General features: G+C 38.0%; 1 protein-coding gene across 1 annotated transcript in view; it reads left to right on the top strand.

Moving 5' to 3' along the window:
* LOC136864073 (mitochondrial carnitine/acylcarnitine carrier protein) overlaps positions 1-23,351 on the top strand; it is a 332,454-nt gene that overhangs the window by 298,010 nt on the left and 11,093 nt on the right. The window contains exon 5 of the mRNA XM_067140619.2: positions 5,502-5,678. Coding sequence (XP_066996720.2) covers positions 5,502-5,678 — 177 coding nt within the window. The remainder of the gene's footprint in view (positions 1-5,501; positions 5,679-23,351) is intronic.

Raw genomic sequence — 23,351 nt, forward strand, 5'->3', positions numbered from 1 at the left:
CTGCCTTTTTGTCATTCAGTCTTTAAGCCTGTGAATGAACCAAACTCCTCTGTAATCTCCCGCTTGCAACCAGCACTCTTCCCTCTCCTAACCATTTCCTAGTTTTTTACTTAATTTGCTCTCCATGGCAGTCTTCCTAGGTAAGTTGACAAACTTGACCATATCGGTCCTTAATTGGTCCGTATTGACTCGTAATAACAATAACGTGCAACGGGTGATTGTTCGGTCCGCCCTGTCAATATATTTTGAATAATTTATACGTGTCAGTATATTTTGAACCTACCCTCCTCCATTTCTCATGTAACCCTACTACCAAAGTTGATTAATAAGCACAGCTCATTCAAACTTATCATTTTAGGTCTTAGCCAGGTATACTTCTTCATAATAAATACTCTCTTGGCATTGTTTTTGCTTGTTGCTACCAGCAACCATTCTTTCTGCTTTAATGTCTTTTACCTCCAGTTCATGCACGAGATATCCAGAGTTCACAAAGCTTTCACTTTTATACCACTTTCTGACCCAAAGGTACATTCAGTAATCTTTACCACATAAACAACAATTGAGTTCTTGGAGCTTTGTATTTGTCTCCAGGAAGAAGAATCTGACATGTTAAAGTATGAATTATTTATTTCCATTTCAATATGCTTAGCCTAAATAACAATACAAAATTAATTTAACTTCTTTAGGTTGTTGATTACCTGAAAAACAAACAGGTTCAATTCTTTTAGTCTGAAAAGAAACGGGAGAAAATATGAAAATTTTAATTTGTTCATTTTTGTAGAACAGTTATGCCCAGTTGTTCCCCACATTCCAGAATTCATTAATTAAATTATATTCTGATTGAAATTCTTTGAATAATTGTTCATGAATGAATTAAGGGACTCTGAAATTATGAACATAAAATTGAATTTAATTAATTTTAATGAACTATACTCAGGCGGTAGAGTGCTGGACTTCTGAACCCAACTTGACAGGTTTGATCCTGGCTCTGTCTGGTGGTATTTAAGGGTGTTCAGTATGTCAGTACCTTAATGAAGGCCATGGCCACTTTCTTCCGAATTCTATCCTTTTCTACATTCAGTAATCTTTACCACATAAACAACAATTGAGTTCTTCGAGCTTTGTATTTGTCTCCAGGAAGAAGAATCTGACATGTTAAAGTATGAATTATTTATTTCCATTTCAATATGCTTAGCCTAAATAACAATACAAAATTAATTTCAGTAAAATTAAATACAATTAATTCCGTTAATACAGGTTGCGAGTTTCACAATTAGGAAAAGTCCTCTCAGTTTTAATTACTGCATTGATGGGGTGAAAGTTCCTTTTGGGGTTCATTGTAAGTACCTGGGTGTTAATATAAGGAAAGATCTTCATTGGGGTAATCACATTAATTAATTAAATTGTATTGAATCGGTGGGGTAATAGATATACTCCTTTTGTAAACTAAGTGAGATATGGAACAAAAATGGGAGTGATAGTTTGTAAGTGGTATGTTCCTAGCTGTCAGCGGAGAAATGGCGTGGAATGACATTAGTAGACGAGTAAGTTTGAGTGGCATCTTTAAAAGTAGGAAAGATCACAATATGAAGGTAAAGTTGGAATTCAAGAGGGCAAATTGGGGCAAATATTCATTTATAGGAAGAGGAGTTAGGGATTGGAATAACTTACCAAGGGAGATGGTCAATAAATTTCCAATGTCATTGAAATAATTTAAGAAAAGGAAAACAACAGATAAAGAATCTACCATCTTGGCGACTGCCCTAAATGCAGATTGATTGATTGATTGAACGTTAGTGGCGTTCTAAGAGTCACTTGTAGTCACTTGGTGTTTGTTCCCTAGTTTGACTACAATCCGTCTGTCCATTGTCCAGCAGTTGGAAATTCTGTATATCTCTATTGTGGCCTTCAGTATATCAAGATGTATGGAAGTGATATCCTCTCCGATTGTGACCCCACTGCCAGCTAGCTTCCGCTTGCTCCTGAAGACCTCTTCTGGCTTCCTATAACTAATGAACTTGACTGTTATAGGTCAAATTCCACCATATTTTTTAGACATTTCTGCACACTCGGTGGGATCGATCTATACTGAGTGTGCTGGGTCCCTAATTTGTCTCTGCACACCTCGATAGCGTGCTGATCGGTGTTCTCCTGAGATGTCTCGGGCACACCGAATATCCAGAGACTATTACATTTATATATAAAATAACTTGTCCTGACTGACTGACTGACTGACTCATCATCGCCAAGCCAAAACTACTGGACATAATGAAATAAAATATTGAGAATACATTTATAGTACAATGTAGGTGCTTGCTAAGGAAGGACTTTTGGCTATACCATCGCTAAGGGGGTGAAAAGGGGGGGAGGGGGTGAAATTTTAAAATGAATGTATCTATATCTCAAAACTTCAAAAGTTTACAGATGTAAAAAATGGTCTTTAGAATCTCCTTTAAAAATAAGAAAACACGTACTTTTTGTTTTAGGAAAATTGCATTAGGAGGGGTGAAAATGTGTGAAAAATGGGTTGAATGCCTTTAATGAGGATACTTATATCTCAGAAACTGAAGATATTACAGACCTGAAAATTGTTATTTGGGACCTTGATTTAAAAATAAAGAAACACATATTTTTGTTTTTGTTTTTGGAAACTCTAATTAATGGAAGGGTGAAAAGGGGGGTGAATTTTTAAAATGAGTGTATCTGTATCTCAAAACTTTTAAAGTTTACAGATGTAAAAATTGGTATTTAGAATCCCCTTTAAAAATAAACAGATATTTTTTGTTTCAGGAAAATCCCAATAGGAGGGGTGAAAAAGGGGTTGAAAGCCTTAAATGAGGACACACATCTCAGAAACAGAAGATTTTGCAGACCTGAAAATGGTATTTGGGATTTCCTTTGAAAATAAAGAAACACGTATTTTTTTGTTTACAAAAATCCAATTAATGGGGGTTAAACAAGAGTGACATATTGGGGTGAATTTTCAGAAAGACTATATCTATAGTGTTATATCTCAGAAACGTAAAATGTTACAGATGTAAAAATTGGTGTTTGGAATCTCCTGTAAAAGTAAAGAAACATAGGTGATTTGTTTTTGGAAACTCCACTTACGGGGAACTAAAAAGGGGGGTGAAATTTTAAAATGAGCATTTCTACAGTATATCTCAAAAACTTAACATGTTACCAAAGTGAAAAATAGTATTTTTTATCTCTATTAAAAATAAAGAAACATGTATTTTTTGTTTTCTGAAAAACCACTTGGGTGGAGGGGTAAAAGTGACTGTGGATGAATTCTTTTAATTAGGTTACTGATATCTCGAAAGCTGAAGATGTTACAGACGTGAAATTTGGTATTAAAAATAAAGAAATACATATTTTTTGTTTTCGGAAATCCACCAATAGGGGAGGTGGGGAATTGAAAAATTAGTTGAATTATTTGTATGAGGATACTATTATCTCAAAAACGAAAGATTTTGCAGACGTGAAAATTGGTATTTGGAATCTGCTTTAAAATTAAAGAAACTCGTATTCTCGGAAAATCCAATGAAGGGGGGGGGGGGAGGTGAAAGAATTGAAAAATTAATTGAATTAATTGTATGAGCATACTTACATCTAATAAAAATTTAAGTTGTTACAGACATGAAAAATTGGTATTTGGAACTCCTTTAAAAACAAAGAAACAAGTATTTTTTGTGGGAAATTATCTTGCGGGGTGGGGGTGAAAAGGAGTTGAATTCCTTTTATGAGGACACATATCTCAAAAACAGAAGATGTTAGACTCGTGATAATTGTTATTTAGAAGATCCTTTACTATTAAAGAAACAAGTTATTTTTTGCCGGTAAATTCACTTAGGGGAGGGGGAGTGTGAAAGGAAGTGAGAAAAAAGTGAATTCCTTTTATGAGGATACTTATATCTCAAAACTGAAGGTAACAGACGTGAAGATTTGTATTCGTAATCTCCTTTAAACATAAAGAAACACGTCCTTTTGGTGGGGGGGGAATCAACTTGATGGTGGTGGAGTGAAGACGGAGTTGAGATCAATTGATTTTACTGTTCATAATGTACTACTTGATTCTGATCATAAACTGATCATTTTAAATATTTCCTGGGTTCATTTTCAAGAGCCATCTTTTCCTTTGGAGAACATAAAGTTACATTACAGTAGATTCTCCTGGCATATAAATAAAAATTTAAACACATTTGAAATAAACGATAGGAATGATATAGACTGTGTAATTGTTCACCTCTATAATAAAGTCAATAATGCATGGAAGTATATCATTCGTGTCGGCAGAAATCTCGCGCACTTGCGTACGCGCGACGGTGGTGCTACTCACATTTTCAGCAATGACAATGGCAGCAGATGTAATTTACCGCCAAGTAGCGGTCTTGCATCTTGCTGTGGGGTCCAGAACATCAATAATAATAATAATAATAATAATAATAATAATAATAATATAATAATAATAATAATAATAATGTTCTGGACTGTCGTCAAAATGTGCGGACCACGCTGAAAACGGGCCCTGGCCGGGTAAGGACTATAATTGCAGTCCAGTCGCGGGCTCAGTACTGCCAGGGCACCCAAGACAACACCACGCCGGATCTCCTCAAGGATTTGATCCATATTAAAAATGCTTATAGGAAAAGATGGCTAAGATTTAGGGACCCAACTGATTGGGTGGAATACCTGGATCTAGCCCGGGAAGTACAAAATCGATTGCTGGAAAGAAAACGAGTCAGATCGCGAATTTCGGCGGATTATATATAAAACGTTGAGCATTCAGTTACAAATTTCATTATAATACCGTAGCAAAGCACGGGTATCTTGCTAGTCTCAAATATATTTCCAGTTTGTCAGTTCTTCGATTTCAGCAGTTTTCAGTTCAGCTTCACATTTTTTTGAGATCAGCTTTCACTCCACTTAGTATGTTTTTGTTAAAGTCAAATGAGACTTCAAGCTTTTCTACCACAGTTCTAGTCACCCTCTCCCTTATCACAGCAAGGATTGCGAAGGAATGTCCTGCGACTACAGAGCAGCCCTTACCTGCTACAGCGTGGTGTCCTCTAGGTTCGCCTGTGTAGCAACTTTGCCTGCTGGCTCCTTCGATTGGCACTTCACAATTACACAAAAACCCACTCTAGCACACTTTGGAACTTAGTATTTATCTGCTAAGCTTAGTTTTACACAGATTCTCGGAGAATACACCTGCAAAATCACGTTAACTAGGAGCACACTTAACGGAGGCTAGAAGTGTTCCGCCATGACATGTAACATAGTTACAACAGATTAATACCATCAGCCTGCAAGTACTTGCTTATAGAATACTAAAAGTTGATAAAAGCCACATTTGTAAAGATTTCTTTTAAGAGGAGCTGTATATGGCTGTCCATAGAGTGTTGTTTTCTAATGTTTTATAGTTGAGATAAAGAGAGGACCATTTTGATCAAAATCATTAATGAGGGATGTTCGTGTTTGTTTGTTTTTTTTTGTTATAGATGTACCGGCTAGTGGCATGTACTTCATGACATACGACTGGCTTCAGCGAGTTCTCACGCCTCCAGGTTCAACTGAGGTTGGTCTGTTGCGTACCATCTTTGCTGGTGGAATGGCAGGCATAGCTAATTGGCTGGTTGGTATTCCTGCAGATGTACTGAAGAGCAGATTGCAGACAGGTTAGTTTCTGATATACTCTGATATATTTGAGAGGCAAGTAGTAACTTGAAGAATGGCATCATATTCATTTCCTTTTTTAAATTGAGAATGTTTTTGAGTGGGGATGTTTCATGGTGCAGTTTTTGAATGTTGGCCCATGGCTGAGTGGCCTAGTAAGTGGTCTTGAGATCACGATACCAGTTGCTGTAGAATAGGGGTGGGCATCTATGAAGAGCACCTCAATGTGTTTGGAGTTAGACAGATTTTATTTATTTCATTTCATTTCATTTCATTTCATTTCATTTCATTTCATTTCATTTCATTTCATTTCATTTCATTTTCAAATGACTCAAGACTTCATGCATCATGTGGAAACTGTTGTTTCACACAGATAACATCTTCTGGCAAGAAATCAAATATTACATCATTCAGTAGTTAATGGATATAAATATTGGTATAACAAGTTTTTCTTAAAATATTATATTAGAAAAATTGTATTTCAGTATAATAGTATTACGAGGGGGGATCAAATATAAACGGGATTTTATTTTAATTTTAATTCATTTATTGAAAAACACAAGGAAAAGGCAATTACAATTTTTTTTCCACATAGTTTCCTGCTTTGGAAATACATTTGTCCTAGCATATGGGCAGCTTTTTGATGCGGCTCTTGAGTCAGTCTCGTGCGGCTCTTGATACCAAGCTTAGAGTAAAATTAATTGATATAATTAATGGAAACTAACAGCAGCTCTAGGAGGGCAACAATTTGAAGATGACGAGAGTGTGGAAGACTTTGTGCGCAACTGGCTGGTGACATGACCGTATTCGATTGGCGAGGCATTTTGCTGCTCTGACTGCTGCCGGCCACGAACCTCTTTAAGCGGTCCAAACAAATGGAAATTGCAGGGCGATATGTCCGGGCCGTAAAGAGGATGATCAAGTGTAGTCCAGTGCATTTCCTGTACCTTGGCGATAGTTAGAGCTGCTGTATGTGGCCGCGCATTGTCGTGGAGGAGGATGACCTCGATTCGGTTGGTCTCGTCTTTTGCGGCGATATGCAACCCTCGCCTTATTCAACAGCTCGCAGTAGTAAGCAGCATTGATTGTGCATCACTCATGCAGACTAAAGTTAAGGTGGAAAGAAGGGATGAGAGAAGATGTAAGGAAAATTGGAATCAAGAATTGGAGGAGCTCTGGACTTAACAGGAACGAATGGGGAAAACTTCTTCAGAAGGCCAAGGCTCACAAAGTCTGCCAACTTTCCTGATTCCTTCTGGCACTGCATTAAATATCTTCTTTATCATTCTGTCATTAGCACGCAGCACATGTCCTGCTCACTCCAACCTTCTGATCTTTATGCAGTTAACAGTATTTGGTTCATTATATGAATGATACAATTCAGGATTATTTCTTCTTCTCCAGACGCCATTTTCTTTCACTCTCACCAAGTCAGTGGGAGGTGAAGATAGTTCTTGGACCTTCCATTAATAGTCTTTGAGTGCAAGAGTGTATCAGTGAGTCAGTGTCGTGAGGTGAAGCCAGTCGCATTCACATGTAGGCAGTAGCGAGTGCCGATACTTTTCTGTGTGCAGTTGTTGTGTGCTGTCTGAGTACATTTGTGGCCTGGCGTATATTAAAGTTGTTGCAGTTAAAAACCTCGTAGTTGGATTTGTGTCCCACGCTGTCGGTTCATCGCTCATCGGTGTCTAACTGGCATGGTTCTTGGGAAGTCCAGCTGGTGGTGGCGAGTCGAAAGCGCGCGGCCGCCATGGTTAATCCGTGTGCAGTTCCTGCGCGCTGTAGGCGGACCCTGATGAAATCCTACCGCGATGCTTTTCATTGAGTGTTGAGGTGGGCTGGCACGTTTACTTTGAACAAATTGGTGCTTAAAGCAGGCTAGCTGCGCCTGAATACTGTGTGCATGACCTCCCATCTCTCACTACTGACCTACCCTGACTGCTGCCGGCCACGAGCTGTTTTTAGTTTCCATTAATTATGTCAATTAATTTTACTCTAAGCTTGATGTCAAGAGCCGCACGAGACTGACTCAAGAGCCGCATGTGTCTTGCGAGCCTTGTTGTGGACAGCCCGGCTATATAATAATGCCCTTCAGGACCTGCTCACCCGATGGGTTAAACTGAGCACTGTCTCTGCATTGCAGGAGGCCATAGCCCTTAGGGGATTCACAAGCCTATTTCTTTCTTTCTTTCTTTGCCATGAACATCATCACACAGCAGTGAACAGAGTTATTCCCACATGTGGGTTAGATTTTAGTAAAATGAGCAGCACTAAATGATGCAATGGCTGTTCCGCTGTTGGCACTTTGCCTCTTTTGAAAGGTAATTTAATGCAGGAGTATTGATTAAGAATTGAAACTTGAAAGTAGTTTGAATTGAAAAGTGGATTTAGACGACATACGAAGAACGAATAGGTGGAAATAACATTACTTTACACACACAAAGTATTTGTAATGTTTTAGCAAAATGTAGGCTGTACCACCTCATTTTCAATGTTTCTTTTGTTTACTTTATCTTCCAAGTCATTTAACAAGAAATTTAGTTGGTGATAGTAGTGGTTTTATTTTGCTACAACCGGCCTAAGTGGCTCGGACGGCTGAAGCGCTGGCCTTCTGACCCCAACTTGGCAGGTTTGATCCTGGCTCCGTCCGGTGGTATTTGAAGGTGCTCAGATATGTCAGCCTCATGTTGGTAGATTTACTGGCACATAAAAGAACTCCCGCGGAACAAAATTCTGGCACCTTGTTGTCTCCGAAAACCGTAAAAAATTTGTTAGTGGGACGTAAAGCCAGTAACATTATTTTGCAACATCGCTTCTTCTACTTCAGACATAGAAAATTGTACACAGTAATTCTCAATTGACAATTGATACATCGAGCAGGATCGATATTAAACTTGCACAAATCAACTCTGTTTTACTTACAATACGAACATCACATCACTATTACATCTCACTACATTACTCATACAAAATACACAGTAAGTCATGATTGATCCACCGAGCAGTATTGGGACAACTTACCTATGACAACTCGCTACATATCACCTGAACTCGCTCTACTCCCTGAACTGTTGAAGTAGAAAGTCTGTGCTCCTCCAACTATCCCTTCAGTTGATTGATCGTGAAGTCTTAGAAGAATACCTTCATGATTCCACTATCCAAGTCTTCACATACCGAGCTCGATAGCTGCAGTCGCTTAAGTGCGGCCAGTATCCAGTATTCGGGAGATAGTAGGTTTGAACCCCACTGTCGGCAGCCCTGAAGATGGTTTTCCGTGGTTTCCTATTTTCACACCAGGTAAATGTACCTTAATTAAGGCCACGGCCGCTTCCTTCCCATTCCTAGTCCTTCCCAGTCCCATCGTCGCCATAAGACCTATCTGTGTCGGTGCGACGTAAAGCAACTAGCAAAAAAAAGAAGTCTTCACACAGTACGTAAATCACTCAACTCGTTCGCGATAACCCTCAGCATGAATAAGTACCACACCTTGTGTTCATACACAATAATCCTGCCGCGGTCACCAATTGATTTAGGTACAACGATGTAGCTATAAGAACCACTGCTATCATATATATATTTCACTAAACATACCAACAATATAACATCACATAGAAATATTTGTATGCAGCAGTTCTCAACTGACAGTTGATCATCACGTGGTCCTCTTCATCATTTTACAGTTCCAGTTTTTCGTTTAGTGTTGGCGAGACTCTTCCATTCTGTCTTATTGAGATATGTTCTCTTGTTAATGACATCCTCCAATATCCTTCCCCAATCTACAATGTCTATCTAGTGTGTTCTTGGTCTTCCCACCATCCGCCTTCCTGCCACATGTCTCTCCAAGTTAACATGTGCTGTCCTTGTTGGCTTCATCCTCATTACATGCCCAAACTACCTCAATCTGGACACGCTGACCCGATCTAACAATGATGTAACAATCCCAGCTTCCTTCCTAACCACATCATTCCTTAACTTGTCCAGTTTGGTTTTTTGAATTGTGGACCTAAGGAACTTCATCTCAGATGCCTGCAACCTTCATGAATCTTTCTTTGTTAGTGAGGGTGCAGGTTTCAATAGCAAAGGTTAAGATTGGTGTGAAGTACTGATTGAACATCACCAACTTTGATTTTGTTGATACTTTGGGATCCCAGAGAAGTGTTTGTACTTGCTGGTAAAAGTGAGAGTTCTTCTGCACTCGATTTGCCACCTCCTTTGTGGCTAGTGTGTCTCGAGATATTACACTGCCGAGATATGTAAAGCTTTCCACACTTTCTAGTGGATGGTTTCCTAGCATGATGTTCTCTGGTCGTCCCTCTCTGTTTGTCATCACTGCTGTTTTGGGTTTGCTTATCTTGAGTTTAAACTCGTGGAACTTAACCTTCCATTCATTGAGTCTCGACTGTACTTTTTCCTCAGTTTCTCCCCAGATCATATCATCATTAGCAAAAGCCATTGCATTTAGTTCTCCAGAGGTTTTCTTGATGTTCTTCATTATGTCATCCATGATGGTGATAAACAATAATGGGGATAGTGCACTGCCTTGCTGGACTCCACTTTTGGTCTAGAACCAGGATGAATGTCCATCACCCAATCGCGCACAATTGGTTCAGTTCTCATGCAGCATCTGAACTTTCCTCACCAGTCCCTGTGGCACATTCCTTTTTCTCAAGCATTCCCATATCTTCTCTTTGGCGATGCTGTAATATGCCTTCTCAATGTCAAGAAAAACCATAAACAGATCTTAACCTTTTTCCCAATATTTTTCCATTAACATACGGACACTGAAGATTTGGTCTGTTGTGGACCTGTTAGGCCTGAAACCATATTGTTCCTCTTCAAACTGTGGCTCTAAGATGACTCGCAATCTGCTCTCTAAGATTTTCTCAAGAATCTTAAGCCCATGAGAAAGCAGTGTTATTTCCCGGTAGTTGGAGCATTTTTGGCGATTTCCTTTCTTAAACAGGGTGATAATGACCCCCTTGCTCCAATCAGTAGGTATCTTTTCATCTTTCCATACTGCATTGAGCACTCAAGTGGTATAGATAGAAAACTTATGTTGTGCTCACATGCTTATCGTGGCAACATACTAACATTACAACTGAAATCTGACTGACACGCTAAAACATAACTCAACACCAACTCGCTCACTGAGCTTCAACTGACTGAACTGAACTCATACAACATACACAGTACATCACAATTTACCTGCCGAGCAATATCTATATAAATATACTACGGCAACTTACTACATAAAATAACATCAACTGAACTCTCTCTACCACTCACATAATGACTTGACACACTTTATGTACATACTGACAGTGATTCTGGATAATTCTGGTCATTCATAATAAATCTTGCTGCCAGTTTCCCCACATATGCACTCCAAATCTCATTTAAATCCTCCATCACCCTCTATATAGTATCTTTCCTACCTGGTATTCCGTTGATAACAAATTCCACTCCTTTAAACTTCTCCCGCACTGCCATAACCAGATCCCACACATCCTAACTATGTTGGTACCTATTCTTGGTTGCCTTACGTTCTTATTACTGAACCCGTTAGTGGTCATGCAGCAGTCAATTACGTTAATTTAACTTATTGTTAACAGTTTACTGGACGGTCACATGGCTTCTTAACATCTTTTAATTTACTGCCTGACAGGCTATTTGGATCGAAAACCACCCTTGATGAATCAGTACAATGAAACAGTAACCTGGAAGTCCTCGAGTTTGGCTTCCATAATTAAGCATGGGTTAGTCCATTTTATTCTAGAAAGTTTCCTTCCTAGGATCTGAGCTCCAAGGCTGTCGGCTAACGTAATACCAACACAGGTCACCTGGACCCTTAGTTGAATCGGAGTAACCTCCAGTTCTATTGTGGACCAATCTCTACTGTTTACTGATATTAAAATAAGTTGATTATGCTGATGACAAACATAGCTCTCAAAAGTTAAAATTCAAATGGTTGAAGAATTGCATAACTTGTCATAAACTGACATCACAAAAGGTTAAATCATAAACATGCTCAACAATGCATCCCACACAAAATTTAATGTTCTAAGAACTGAACCGCAAAGTTTCCTGACAATAAATGAAGTTGATATTGAACAAAGAAAAACCACTAACTTTCAGGATAATTCAGAGTTTATCACTCAAGATTACTTGTATAAGTGATTGCAATCTTAATAAATGAGTTTACACTGAACAAAACTATTTGAAGTCAACATATGGACAATTAAAACAAAATAATATTCAACACCGAAGATGTTTTTCATTGAAATTGTTAACATTACAAGCTGTTAACCTTTACATTATTATACGACATTGTTTAATTTATTTGGGTCAATTGCAAATAATTACATCGGTTCTTGAAGAAAGCCTGTAAGAAAAACTGTGCTGAATGACTAATTATCGTATTAATGTTTCAGTATGTTAATGAAGAACATCTAAAGTAGATAATCCATTTTATTAATATTGTGGGTCATCTATATATATAAAATAAGAGTTTTGTCTGTACATTGCTCAGAATATGAAAAGAATGGTATTTCTGTATCGGTCATGTCCACAGTAACAAGGAAATGCACTTTTTACTTTTCTGTAATTTCTGTCTGTCTGTCTGTCTGTCTGTCTGTCTGTCTGTCTGTCTGTCTGTCTGTCTGTCTGTCTGTCTGTCTGTACACGCATCACTAGAAAACGGCTTAAGAGTATTTAATGAAAATTGGTATGCAAAGTCAGAGAATAAGTCGCTACAATCTAGGCCATAAATAATTGTATTCACGCTGATTGAAATGGTAGTTTAGGGGAAGGCCTAAATTTTAATTTTCGAATATTTATGTTATTAGTGGTCCTGTCTCATTAAAAATTGGTATGCCAAGTCAAAGAATGAGCCACTACAATATAGGCTATAAATCATTTAATTCACGCTGATTGAGATGGTAGTTTAGGGGAAGACCTAAAATATAATTCTCTAATATTTATATTATTAGTGGTTGTATCGATAAAGACTACATAACCAAACGCATATAGAATTAAATTTCCGACCATTTATGTCTTTTACATTTTTACCGTACCGGCTATGATAACACAGATATTCATCAATTTGTATTTTTGTTGCCAAGTCCATATCAGCGCCGAGCCACGAGAAAATGGTTTAACAGAATTTAATGAAAATCGGTATATAGAATCGGGAAATAAGAAACTACACTCTAAGCTATAAACAATTTTATACACCCTGGATGAAACTGTAGTTTAGGGGAAGGCACCTAAAATGTTAATTACCTATGTTATTGGTCCTATCAAAAAGTCTACTATGTAACAAAAGTTATAGAGAATACAATTTCTGGTCATTTATATTTTATTCAGTTTTAACATACCGACTATGATAAGAGTGGCATTTCAGAGTCGGAAGAAAACTAAATGTGAAGGCCTACAATATCGAAAGCGCATAACATTGATCAACAATAACATTACATTGACCATTGTTTCTTGTGATGTTTTTGTCTCTTATGCTGCCTCTCAACTCCGATGAATGGGATTACTGCTGCATACCGAGTATAATAGCCTGACTAAGTATTGGCGGGAAATAGCTGGGGAGTTAGAAAACTTTCTTCTTTAGCATGCCATTCCTCTGGTTCATACATTTTCTGATACAGCTGGCACGTGACACATTGGTTCATCATAGTATTCCAGCTATTCGATCCCTTACCTGATGTGCTGTTTTGAATGAGCACTGGGCATACTTAAGGCAGAAGCTCACTTAGTAGTAGTAGTAGTAGTAGTAGTATGGCCTTGTCTAGGATAACAATTAGGGCAATTCCAAATTATAGCGCCACACTTCACTAAATAACTCAAAATTCAACCCTGAAAAGAGCCGTTTCTTAATAAAAGTGTCTTCCTTTTCATTTTTATTAAATTCTACATTCATTTTATTCCAAATTAGCAGTGAAGAGGAGGTTTCTCCTCTGGCTTGGAGGAAAAATTTGCCTCCAAGTCAGATCGTTCTTTCCGCCGCCACTGTAGTGAATTGATACTTTCCGACTCATCGGGTACTCCTAGGAAACAGATTAGTAAAAAGGCATAGTTTTTGCCCTGGGAGTCGCCACTATTCGACCGCCTCCCCGCCGAAAAGGGACGAAGAGTGTTCACGGCTCACGGCAGTCGGCGGCTTGGTCATTCCAGCTCTGGAACTTTGGACTGTTAGATAGGCAGCTTAGTCCTGTTCATTAAGAGTTAGAGAATGTGTGGTTTTTCATTTGATCGAGTATTTCATATGAAAGCATTGCTTTTTTTGCGCCATTCCTACTGACGCCATTGTAATGCATGTTCATTTCAGTTGAAAAAAACACTAAGACAGTCTTTCTGAGGATGTAGAAAGGCAGGTGGAGAGTGAGTGTCTACCATTATAATGAATGCTCCCCAACCTGATTGTGACTGATGGTATGCAAGCGGGTCTACCATTACAGTGAAAATTCCCTAACTCAGTCTTCATATGTGAAAAGATGTTTGGTGACTTCCCTGACGCGTTTCTAGGGTAATGTTAAGAGCTATGCAATTTCATACAATCTTGCTTACAACGTGTACACTACCTAACCTAGAATTCTGTATACAATGTAGAATTCCGTAGCGAAGCGTGGGTATATCAGCTAGTTCTTAAATAAAATCCACCGTAGAGTCAATGCACACTCACCAAATCGCACTAAAACCAAAACTGCGTCAATAACCTATATTAATCCCAGCTCTAATAACTATGTACAACCATAAACAACAGCACAAAAATATACCCCTGAAATAGTGGTGAACAACTCAACTGTTATGCAGAATTTCATATGGTTGTGACCATTCTCTGTCAGCTAGGTTACCCAAAACAAAATAAGGATAAGCATCCTAGCAACATTACTTAATTGCACCGACCCTGTCAAAAATATACTCTACTAACTCTTTACCAATGACATAATCTGACCCCTAATCTACAATATCAAAGCAATGACAATCCTATCCACTATATTCTATGTCAAACACTATCATTATTTAGAAACACAAAAGATAAAATCAAAGCCATCAAAGTGGACAATCACTCCATCCAAAATCTACATAAAATTGAAGCGCGCTGAATAGTGGTTTAACCACCAAAATCTCTATTATGAGTAAATTGCAAAAAATGCCATCTTGGACTGGAGTTAGATCCCTTTTCCACGCGAGACAGAAGTTCTCCACCCTCTAGCACAGCAACAAGTTCTGAATTCTTCCACATGACTACGTCACTATGCAGGAACATCCATATAGATCCTTATTCCGATAAAATCTCACTTTCAGAAAAAATGACTGTTAGATCCCTTTTCGGCACATTGCTTCAATTGTCAATGTGAACTTTTAATGATCATTGTGTTTGCATAACTTTACCAAAATGGCATTGTAATAGAAGACTTCACTATCACGAATGGTCACTATGAAAATTCGAAATATGCACATCATCTAACTATTAAAGAATTTGAGGATAAGAGCAACTTCCAATGAATATAATCCCAAAACCCGAGGTTTCAACCAACCTCCGCTGTAGTTAAGCCTTGGATGGTCACCAGAAAGGCAAATGACTGTGGATTTTCCATAGTGTCTATGGATTTCTCCCATGTACTACAGAAGTACGGAAGCGGTGCTTATTATTACGGATTTTAAGAATTTGATGAGTTACAACTTCAGTATGAGCCTAACTCATTTTACTGTCTCAAATATGAAGTTATGTACCGTAACTTGTAAGAGGGAAATGTGTTCGTTCTGAAAGCCAACGGCCCTCCAGTCCAACCCTAGTTTGTATGTTTATAAGAATTGCACAACATTTTCCATCTTTCATATTGTATAATTTTAATTTCCTTGTTGATAATTATCTTATATAGTAGGAATTACTCAAGGGAATGTTCCATCAATCAACACTCTAAACGGCTCTTTTACTGAAACTGGTACTCGTTTATTAAATTGTATAAAAGACCTTTGAATGTTGATTGGTGGAACATTCCTTTGAGTATTTCCTACTCTTCGTGAACATCGCCATCGTTCAAAATTTTGAAGGTGACAGCGACACTCCAGGAATGCAATACAGCTAGCTGTATACCAACTCTGTGATGATGAACACTCTGAAGGAATAAAACAGTGAAATGAGCTATGGTAATCAAATTCAAGCAATAATATTTCAAACATCCATACCTTGATGCATAAGACGATATGGTTCACTGGCTGCCGCGAAGAAATTGTGTGCTCTTATCTTAAGAGGAAATCCTACTCTTAAAGAAAGGAATTCCTTCACATTGACATGCCACTGTAGGTGGCTGTATTGTGGATAAGGACTGTAATTCGAAGTGCTGTTTTGAAATTTTCCATTTTCCCCCACAAATATGAAAAACTTCAGTTTCGTATGGTATGTCGCGTAGGAGATCTGCTATTTTAATGGTAGTTCATGGAAAATAGAACAAGAATTTAACACATATGAAGGAAATATGCTTCACCGAACAACGTGTTTTATAAAAACATGCAAGTGTGATTTTTCACTTAAACATGGGGACGCAATGATTGCCAACGTCATGTGAAATCTAAAAAGCATGAAGGGTATGGGCACATCTAAGGGCGACCCCCTGTGGGTGGAGGATGCAGATGAAGAATATATGCACAGTATCCCCTGCCTGTTGTAAGAGGCAACTAAAAGGGGTGACCAAGGGAAGATTGAATTAGAACCACGACACAACTTGTAATTAGTACCATGATGCGAGGAACACATGGGTCACCTTTATTTGCGAGTAGAACCACTATATTAGGTACACAATAGGTCTTGTGGTTAGTAACACCAGAGGGTGAATCAGTACATGTTTTACAGTACCCATGATTAGTACCACTATATGCAGAAAACCATGGGTTTATGTTGCCTGTGATTAGTACCATTGTGAGAAACACCACGAGTCAGGACGTTGCCTGTGATTAGTACCAGTATCAAACTGTACAGAAGGGTCCACCTATTCAATGCCATTAGTTTGTATAGTGTCTTATATAACTGGGACTAGTTTCGACCCCATATACACTGGGTCATGATCAGCCACGATCCAATTTGAAAAGCATATGCTCACATACAACACATAATAAAATGAAACAATCTGGTATGTCGTAGTTTACAATCCAAATTTTAAAACATTTCTGAAGTCGAACAGCACATCCAAAATTGAAATCAGATGACACTCAAAACTGCTTCCGTTGGTGCGGAACTATGCCGTCGCTCCTACAGCAGAAATTTGTAACCTATGATTAGTAACACTACATGAGCAACGCCGTGGGTCTGAGTTGCCTGTGATTAGTACCCAATATGAGAGGAATACCATGGGATAGTACGAGTCCCTGTGATTAGTACACCTCTGTGGGGAACACCATGGGTTTGTGTTTCTCTATGAGTGGTGCCGTAATGTAAGAACCACCATAGGTCTGGTACCTGTGCTTATTATGTTGCCTGTGAGTAGTACCACAATGTGTGGAACACCATAAGTCTACGTTACTCATGATAAGTGCCGCTTCATAAGAAATACCACGGTTCTTACTCTCCTAGCGATAAATACCATTATGAGGGGCCATTGACCTGGATTTTGGACCCCTTTAGGCAGCAAGCATCATCGATTTAGAATTGTGCTTCAGAAGCAGCCCCTTGGTCAGTATATCGTCGTTGCCGGGACGAAACCTCCTATGTGTTAATATTTTTGGAGATATACTGACCCGCAGCACATACATTATGAAGAGCGAGAATGCCTGGACAATTGTCACACAATATTGGCCCTTAGATGACAGAACCTTACCGGCCAAAGTTCTAAGCTAAAATATTTCACATAGGAGGTTTTGTCCCGGCAACGACGATATACTATTGTTTTAAGATAGTTTCTGGGAAGATGGGGCATTGCAGGTCGAATCCACTGATTGTTTCAAGTTCATAGTCATTGTTCATAGTCTCTATTTTTGAATTCTAGTCAGTGGATTAATTTTGGAATTATTTTTAACTTTCAATATTGAGAGCTAGATCTGCTGATTATTTTAAATTCATATTCATCCATTCATTCTTCATCATCACGTTTTGAATTCTGGTCAGTGGATGAGTTTTGGACTTTTAAATTGTCAATACATTTTGTCTCATTTCGTACCATTAGGGCCGAAGACCTAGCTGTTAGCCCCCTTTAAACAACAAGCATCATCATTATCAAAGGGTGATGCAAGAAGCTCTCATCTTTTCATTACTACAAAACGTGTTACACAGGGCGAATGTTATTTCACATGTTTTTTTGGTTGAATATAACCTTCCCTTATCTGCAGCAGACCATGCTAGACCATCATTCAAGACCATGTTTCCCGACTCGGAAATTGCTACAAAGTATGGAAGTGGCAGAACAAGACAGCTGCAGTAGCAAGAAGTATTTCTGAGTCACCAGTATCTGAAACAGGCAACCGTCTTCAAAATGCACCATTCTCCTTGTCCAGTGATGGTAGTAACAATGATTGCAAATTGTATCCATTGGTGTTAACTTTTTTTTTTTTTTTTATCAGTCGTTGAGAGGAAGTTGGATGAAAACCAGTGTGGTTTCAGACCACAGAGAGGCTGTCAGGATTGGATTTTCAGTATGCGCCAGGTAATTGAAAAATGCTACGAGAGGAATAGGCAGCTGTGTTTGTTTCGTAGATCTAGAGAAAGCATATGACAGGGTACCGAGGGAAAAGATGTTCGCCATACTGGGGGACTATGGAATTAAAGGTAGATTATTAAAATCAATCAAAGGCATTTATGTTGACAATTGGGCTTCAGTGAGAATTGATGGTAGAATGAGTTCTTGGTTCAGGATACTTACAGGAGTTAGACAAGGCTGTAATCTTTCACCTTTGCTGTTCGTAGTTTACATGGATCATCTGCTGAAAGGTATAAAATGGCAGGGAGGAATTCAGTTAGGTGGAAATGTAGTAAGCAGTTTGGCCTATGCTGACGACTTGGTCTTAATGGCAGACTGTGCCAAAAGCCTGCAGTCTAATATGTTGGAACTTGAAAATAGGTGCAATGAGTATGGTATGAAAATTAGCCTCTCGAAGACTAAATTGATGTCAGTAGATAAGAAATTCAACAGAATTGAATGTCAGATTGGTGAAACAAAGCTAGAACAGGTCGATAATTTCAAGTATTTAGGTTGTGTGTTCTCCCGGGATGGTAATATAGTAAGTGAGATTGAATCAAGGTGTAGTAAAGCTAATGCAGTGAGCTCACAGTTGCGATCAGCAGTATTCTGTAAGAAGGAAGTTAGCTCCCAGACGAAAGTATAATTACATCGGTCTGTTTTCAGACCAACTTTGCTTTACGGGAGCGAAAGCTGAGTGGACTCAGGATATCTTATTCATAAGTTAGAAGTAACTGACATGAAAGTAGCAAGAATGATTGTTGGTACAAACCGGTGGGAACAATGGCAGGAGGGTACTCGGAATGAGGAGATAAAGGCTCATTTAGGAATGAACTCAATGGATGAAGCTGTACGCATAAACCGGCTTCGGTGGTGGGGTCATGTGAGGTGAATGGAGGAGGATAGGTTACCTATGAGAATAATGGACTCTTTTATGGAGGGTAAGAGAAGTAGAGGGAGACAAAGACAATGATGGTTAGACTTGGTTTCTAACGATTTAAAGATAAGAGGTATAGAACTAAATGAGGCCACAACACTAGTTGCAAATCGAGGATTGTGGCGACGTTTAGTAAATTCTCAGAGGCTTGCAGACTAAATGCTGAAAGCCATACCAGTCTATAATGATAATGTATGTATGTATGTATGTATGTATGTATGTATGTATGTATGTATGTATGTATGTATGTATTTTTTTTTTTAAATAAAGAACAAATTTTTACTCTACTACTTGCTTTGGTGGAATGTGATAACACTGCAGATGATGTTGGATAGAGAAATTAAGATCAAGATGCTGAAGTGGGAAAAATGTTTATCATTTGGTTTCAAAAATGCAAACACAATGGTAGGTAAATTTAAGGTAGTGTCGGCAATTTTGAAACTGCAGAATCCTTCAATTGTTATACGAGGTTGTATCTATCACATACTTCACTTAGTTGCCCAGAAGACTACTAGAACATTGGAAGCAAGCACAAACGTGGAGATATTGTTAATAGACATATATTTATTTCTTGAAAGAAGCTCCAAAAGAAAAAGCAATTGAGGATGTATCGGGAAATGAGTGGACCTGAGTTCAAAGGCGAAAAAATCTTTAAACATGTCAGCACAAAATGGTTATCTCCCACTGATTCAATAAAGAGGGTATTAGAACAGTGGGAGTCATTGAAATTGCTGTTTCATGTCTGTGAAGAAGTCAAGTCAGAACGAAACCAGGAATAGCAAATTTTTTGCACTAAAAGCAGCACTGAAAGATGATGCCACTAAACTTTACTTGTTATTTCTGAAGAACAGACTCCTCATTTTCACAATGTACATCATCAAATCAAATCAAATCAAAATCTCTTTATCTGCAAATGAGGTGTTTACCTCGGTGGCAAATGGTACACTAAAATACATTATTGTCAAGCACTAAATATTAAATTAACAAGAGAAGAAAATTTTCCTATAATACAATATTATACAATTTACGCTAACAATGTTTTCTATTAAACACACAGCTCATCCTTAATAAATTTATATTGTTTACAAAATTTTACTTATAATATCTCCCGTACTACTTACAAATATAGTCATCTGATATACAGTATGTGGAATTACTACAAATGATACTATACAACTGGTATAAGATTAATATTTACATTGCATTTATTTATTTACTATTTTTTTATTTTTTTACCCGTTCTGGATCCTAAGTAGCATAACGACCTGCTGCGTCTTAACCAGAGCCCCTTTTGCCACCACTTTTCAGAGTTCCTGAAGGGCCTTCACAGCTACCGTAGCGGTCCCAGGGCCCTCGAAGTCCCCACTGTACTTCACCCCTACAGGCAGTCCCCTACTTTGGGTGTCCAAACTCCTTAGACCAGGGGATGGAATTAATTTATTCACACACATTTTTTTATTTACAATAACCTGCACTGGTCGAATGCCCTCTAACACTTCATTTATTTTCTCTGTTGCTGTTTATTCTCTTCTTGAATATCTGTACAGATTTTGGAAAAGGATCAAACACTACCCCTGGTAAACTGTTCCACTCCTTCACACCCTTCCCAATGAATGAAAATTTACCCCAATCGCTTCTGCTAAAATTCCTTCTATTTTTATATTTGTGGTCAGTCCTGCCGATATAATTATTTTCCAACTGAAGCCTCTCACGGATATCTCCCCATGCTTCTTCTCCTGTATAGGCTCTATATAATCCTATAAGTCTAGTTTTCTCCCTTCTCTTACTTAAAGTTTCCCACCCAAGTTCCTTTAACATTTCTGATACACTACTCTTTCTCCTGAAATCCCCTGTTACAGATCTTGCTGCTTTCCTCTGCACACTATCTATTTCTTTTATTAGGTATTCTTGGTGAGGATCCCAAACACTGTTTGCATATTCCAATAATGGACGAACCATACTCAAGTAACTTTTTTCTTTTAATTCTTTGTTGCATCGTTTAAGTAGCCTCATTATGACATGTAACGATCTGTATGCTTTCCCAACAATGTCATCAATATGACCCTTCCAGTGCAAATTACTTTCAAATCTCACACCTAAGTATTTGCACTTGCCATCTTTTGGGATAACTACCTCATCCAGAGTATATTCAAATTCAGTTTTAAAGCTCCTGTTTGTAAAAGTTGTAACAGTTGATTTGCCTCCATTAACCTTCATATTATTTTCTTCAACCCATTGTTAGATACTTTCAAGGTCCCTTTGTAATTCTGAACAATCCTCAGTGTTGTTTATTTCCCTATAAACAATTATGTCATCTGCATACAATCTTATTTTTGATGTTATATTGTTCCCTAAATCATTTGCGTATATTAAGAAAAGTAACGGACCGATTATACTACCCTGTGCAATTCCCTTCCAAACTTTCTCTTCCTGAGATACATTATTTCCTACTTTGACTTTCTGAACCCTTGAATTTAGAAATGTTTTTATCCAACGTGTAACCCTTACGTCCAGTCCTATTCCCTCCAATTTCTTTAATAATATTCCATGTTCCACTCTATCAAAGGCTTTGGAAAGATCTATGGCTATGCAATCTAATTGACCTCCTGAATCCAACTGATCTGATATGTCCTGCTGAAATCCCACCAGTTGTGCCTCACAAGAAAATTTCTTTCTAAATCCATACTGGCTCCTCATGAACCAATTTTTATCATCACATATCCCTCTGATGTACTTCGATATAAAACTCTCCAGTATTTTACAAACTATACTGGTCAGGCTGATTGGTCTGTAGTTCTCTGGTTTCCTTTTATCACCCTTTCCTTTATAAATTGGTATTATTATAGATTCCTTCCATTCCTTTGGTATTACACTATTATTTATGACATAGTCAAAGAGAAATTATAAATAAGGCACTATGTACCACCCCATTGTCTTTAATACCTCCCCAGTAATTTGATCACTTCCTGCTGCTTTTCCTTGCTGAAGCAATTGGATTTCTCTGAAAATATCTTCGTTTGTGAATGAGAAGCTTCTTGTTTCCCTCTGTCTCTCTCCCTCTCTATCTTCTGTTTCAGTTTCCAACTCTTGACAATCATCTACTGAATCTCTAAATTCCCTACTAAATAGGTTTGCTTTCTCAGTATCTGTTAAATAGTGTTCACCCCCTTCTCCCACCATTGTAGAAGCATCCTCCATGCATAAAGTGACCAGGTACATTAGTCGATTGTTGAGGGATTTAGTAGTGAGGTTTGTGGAAAATGAACCATAGGAAAGCAGATAGACGTAAGTTCAAAATGCATTACCAATATAAAGTTAAGTAACAGTTGTCAGACAGATGACAATGATCTTGTAACTAGAGTTACAATAAGATAGCATGTTAAGGAATTGAGGCTGGCAGTTTATCTGGAGATGACATGAAACAGTTCTTCAAATTGGTAAAATGTTTCTTCACTATGGCATGCAACTAAATTTTGGACAAATTCCCTTTTCATTCCTCTGTGGTTAAGCCTGTAGAAGCAGTGGATGTTTCATTGAGAGCAACTACTTTGTTTTCATAAATGCTATTTTTATTGTTGAATTGTTTCAAAACATACTTGAGAACACTGATCAAGACAAACTGGAAGTGGAATTTGCTTCCTACCAAACAGATCCACTAAATGAAGACCTTCAAATGGATGTAGCATGGGCTAAAATTTCCAAGCTGAAAGATTCTTCTGGAAACATTAAATATTCAGTTCTTCTTCAAGTTATACTTGCTGTTTTAGTGATTTCTCCAGAAGTACTTCAACTGAGCAAAAATTCAGTATTGTTCATATAAATTACATTGACTTTTGACCAGAAAGTACAAGGAATCTTAAACTTTCAAGTGGTAATGACGGAATAAATTGTCATAGCCTCATGTCTTCCTAAGTAGCCATGATGGAATATTTCGTCACCACATTATAAATGTCTTTCGGCTATGGGTATGACGACTTATTCCGTCGTATGATCCGAGATCGCTTTCCTTTAAGTGTGTATGTTAGTTTCGAGCTTTGTCTACACAGCAACACACTCCT

Source organism: Anabrus simplex, chromosome 2 (genome assembly GCF_040414725.1).
Source record: "Anabrus simplex isolate iqAnaSimp1 chromosome 2, ASM4041472v1, whole genome shotgun sequence".
Taxonomy (NCBI): Eukaryota; Metazoa; Arthropoda; class Insecta; order Orthoptera; family Tettigoniidae; genus Anabrus; species Anabrus simplex.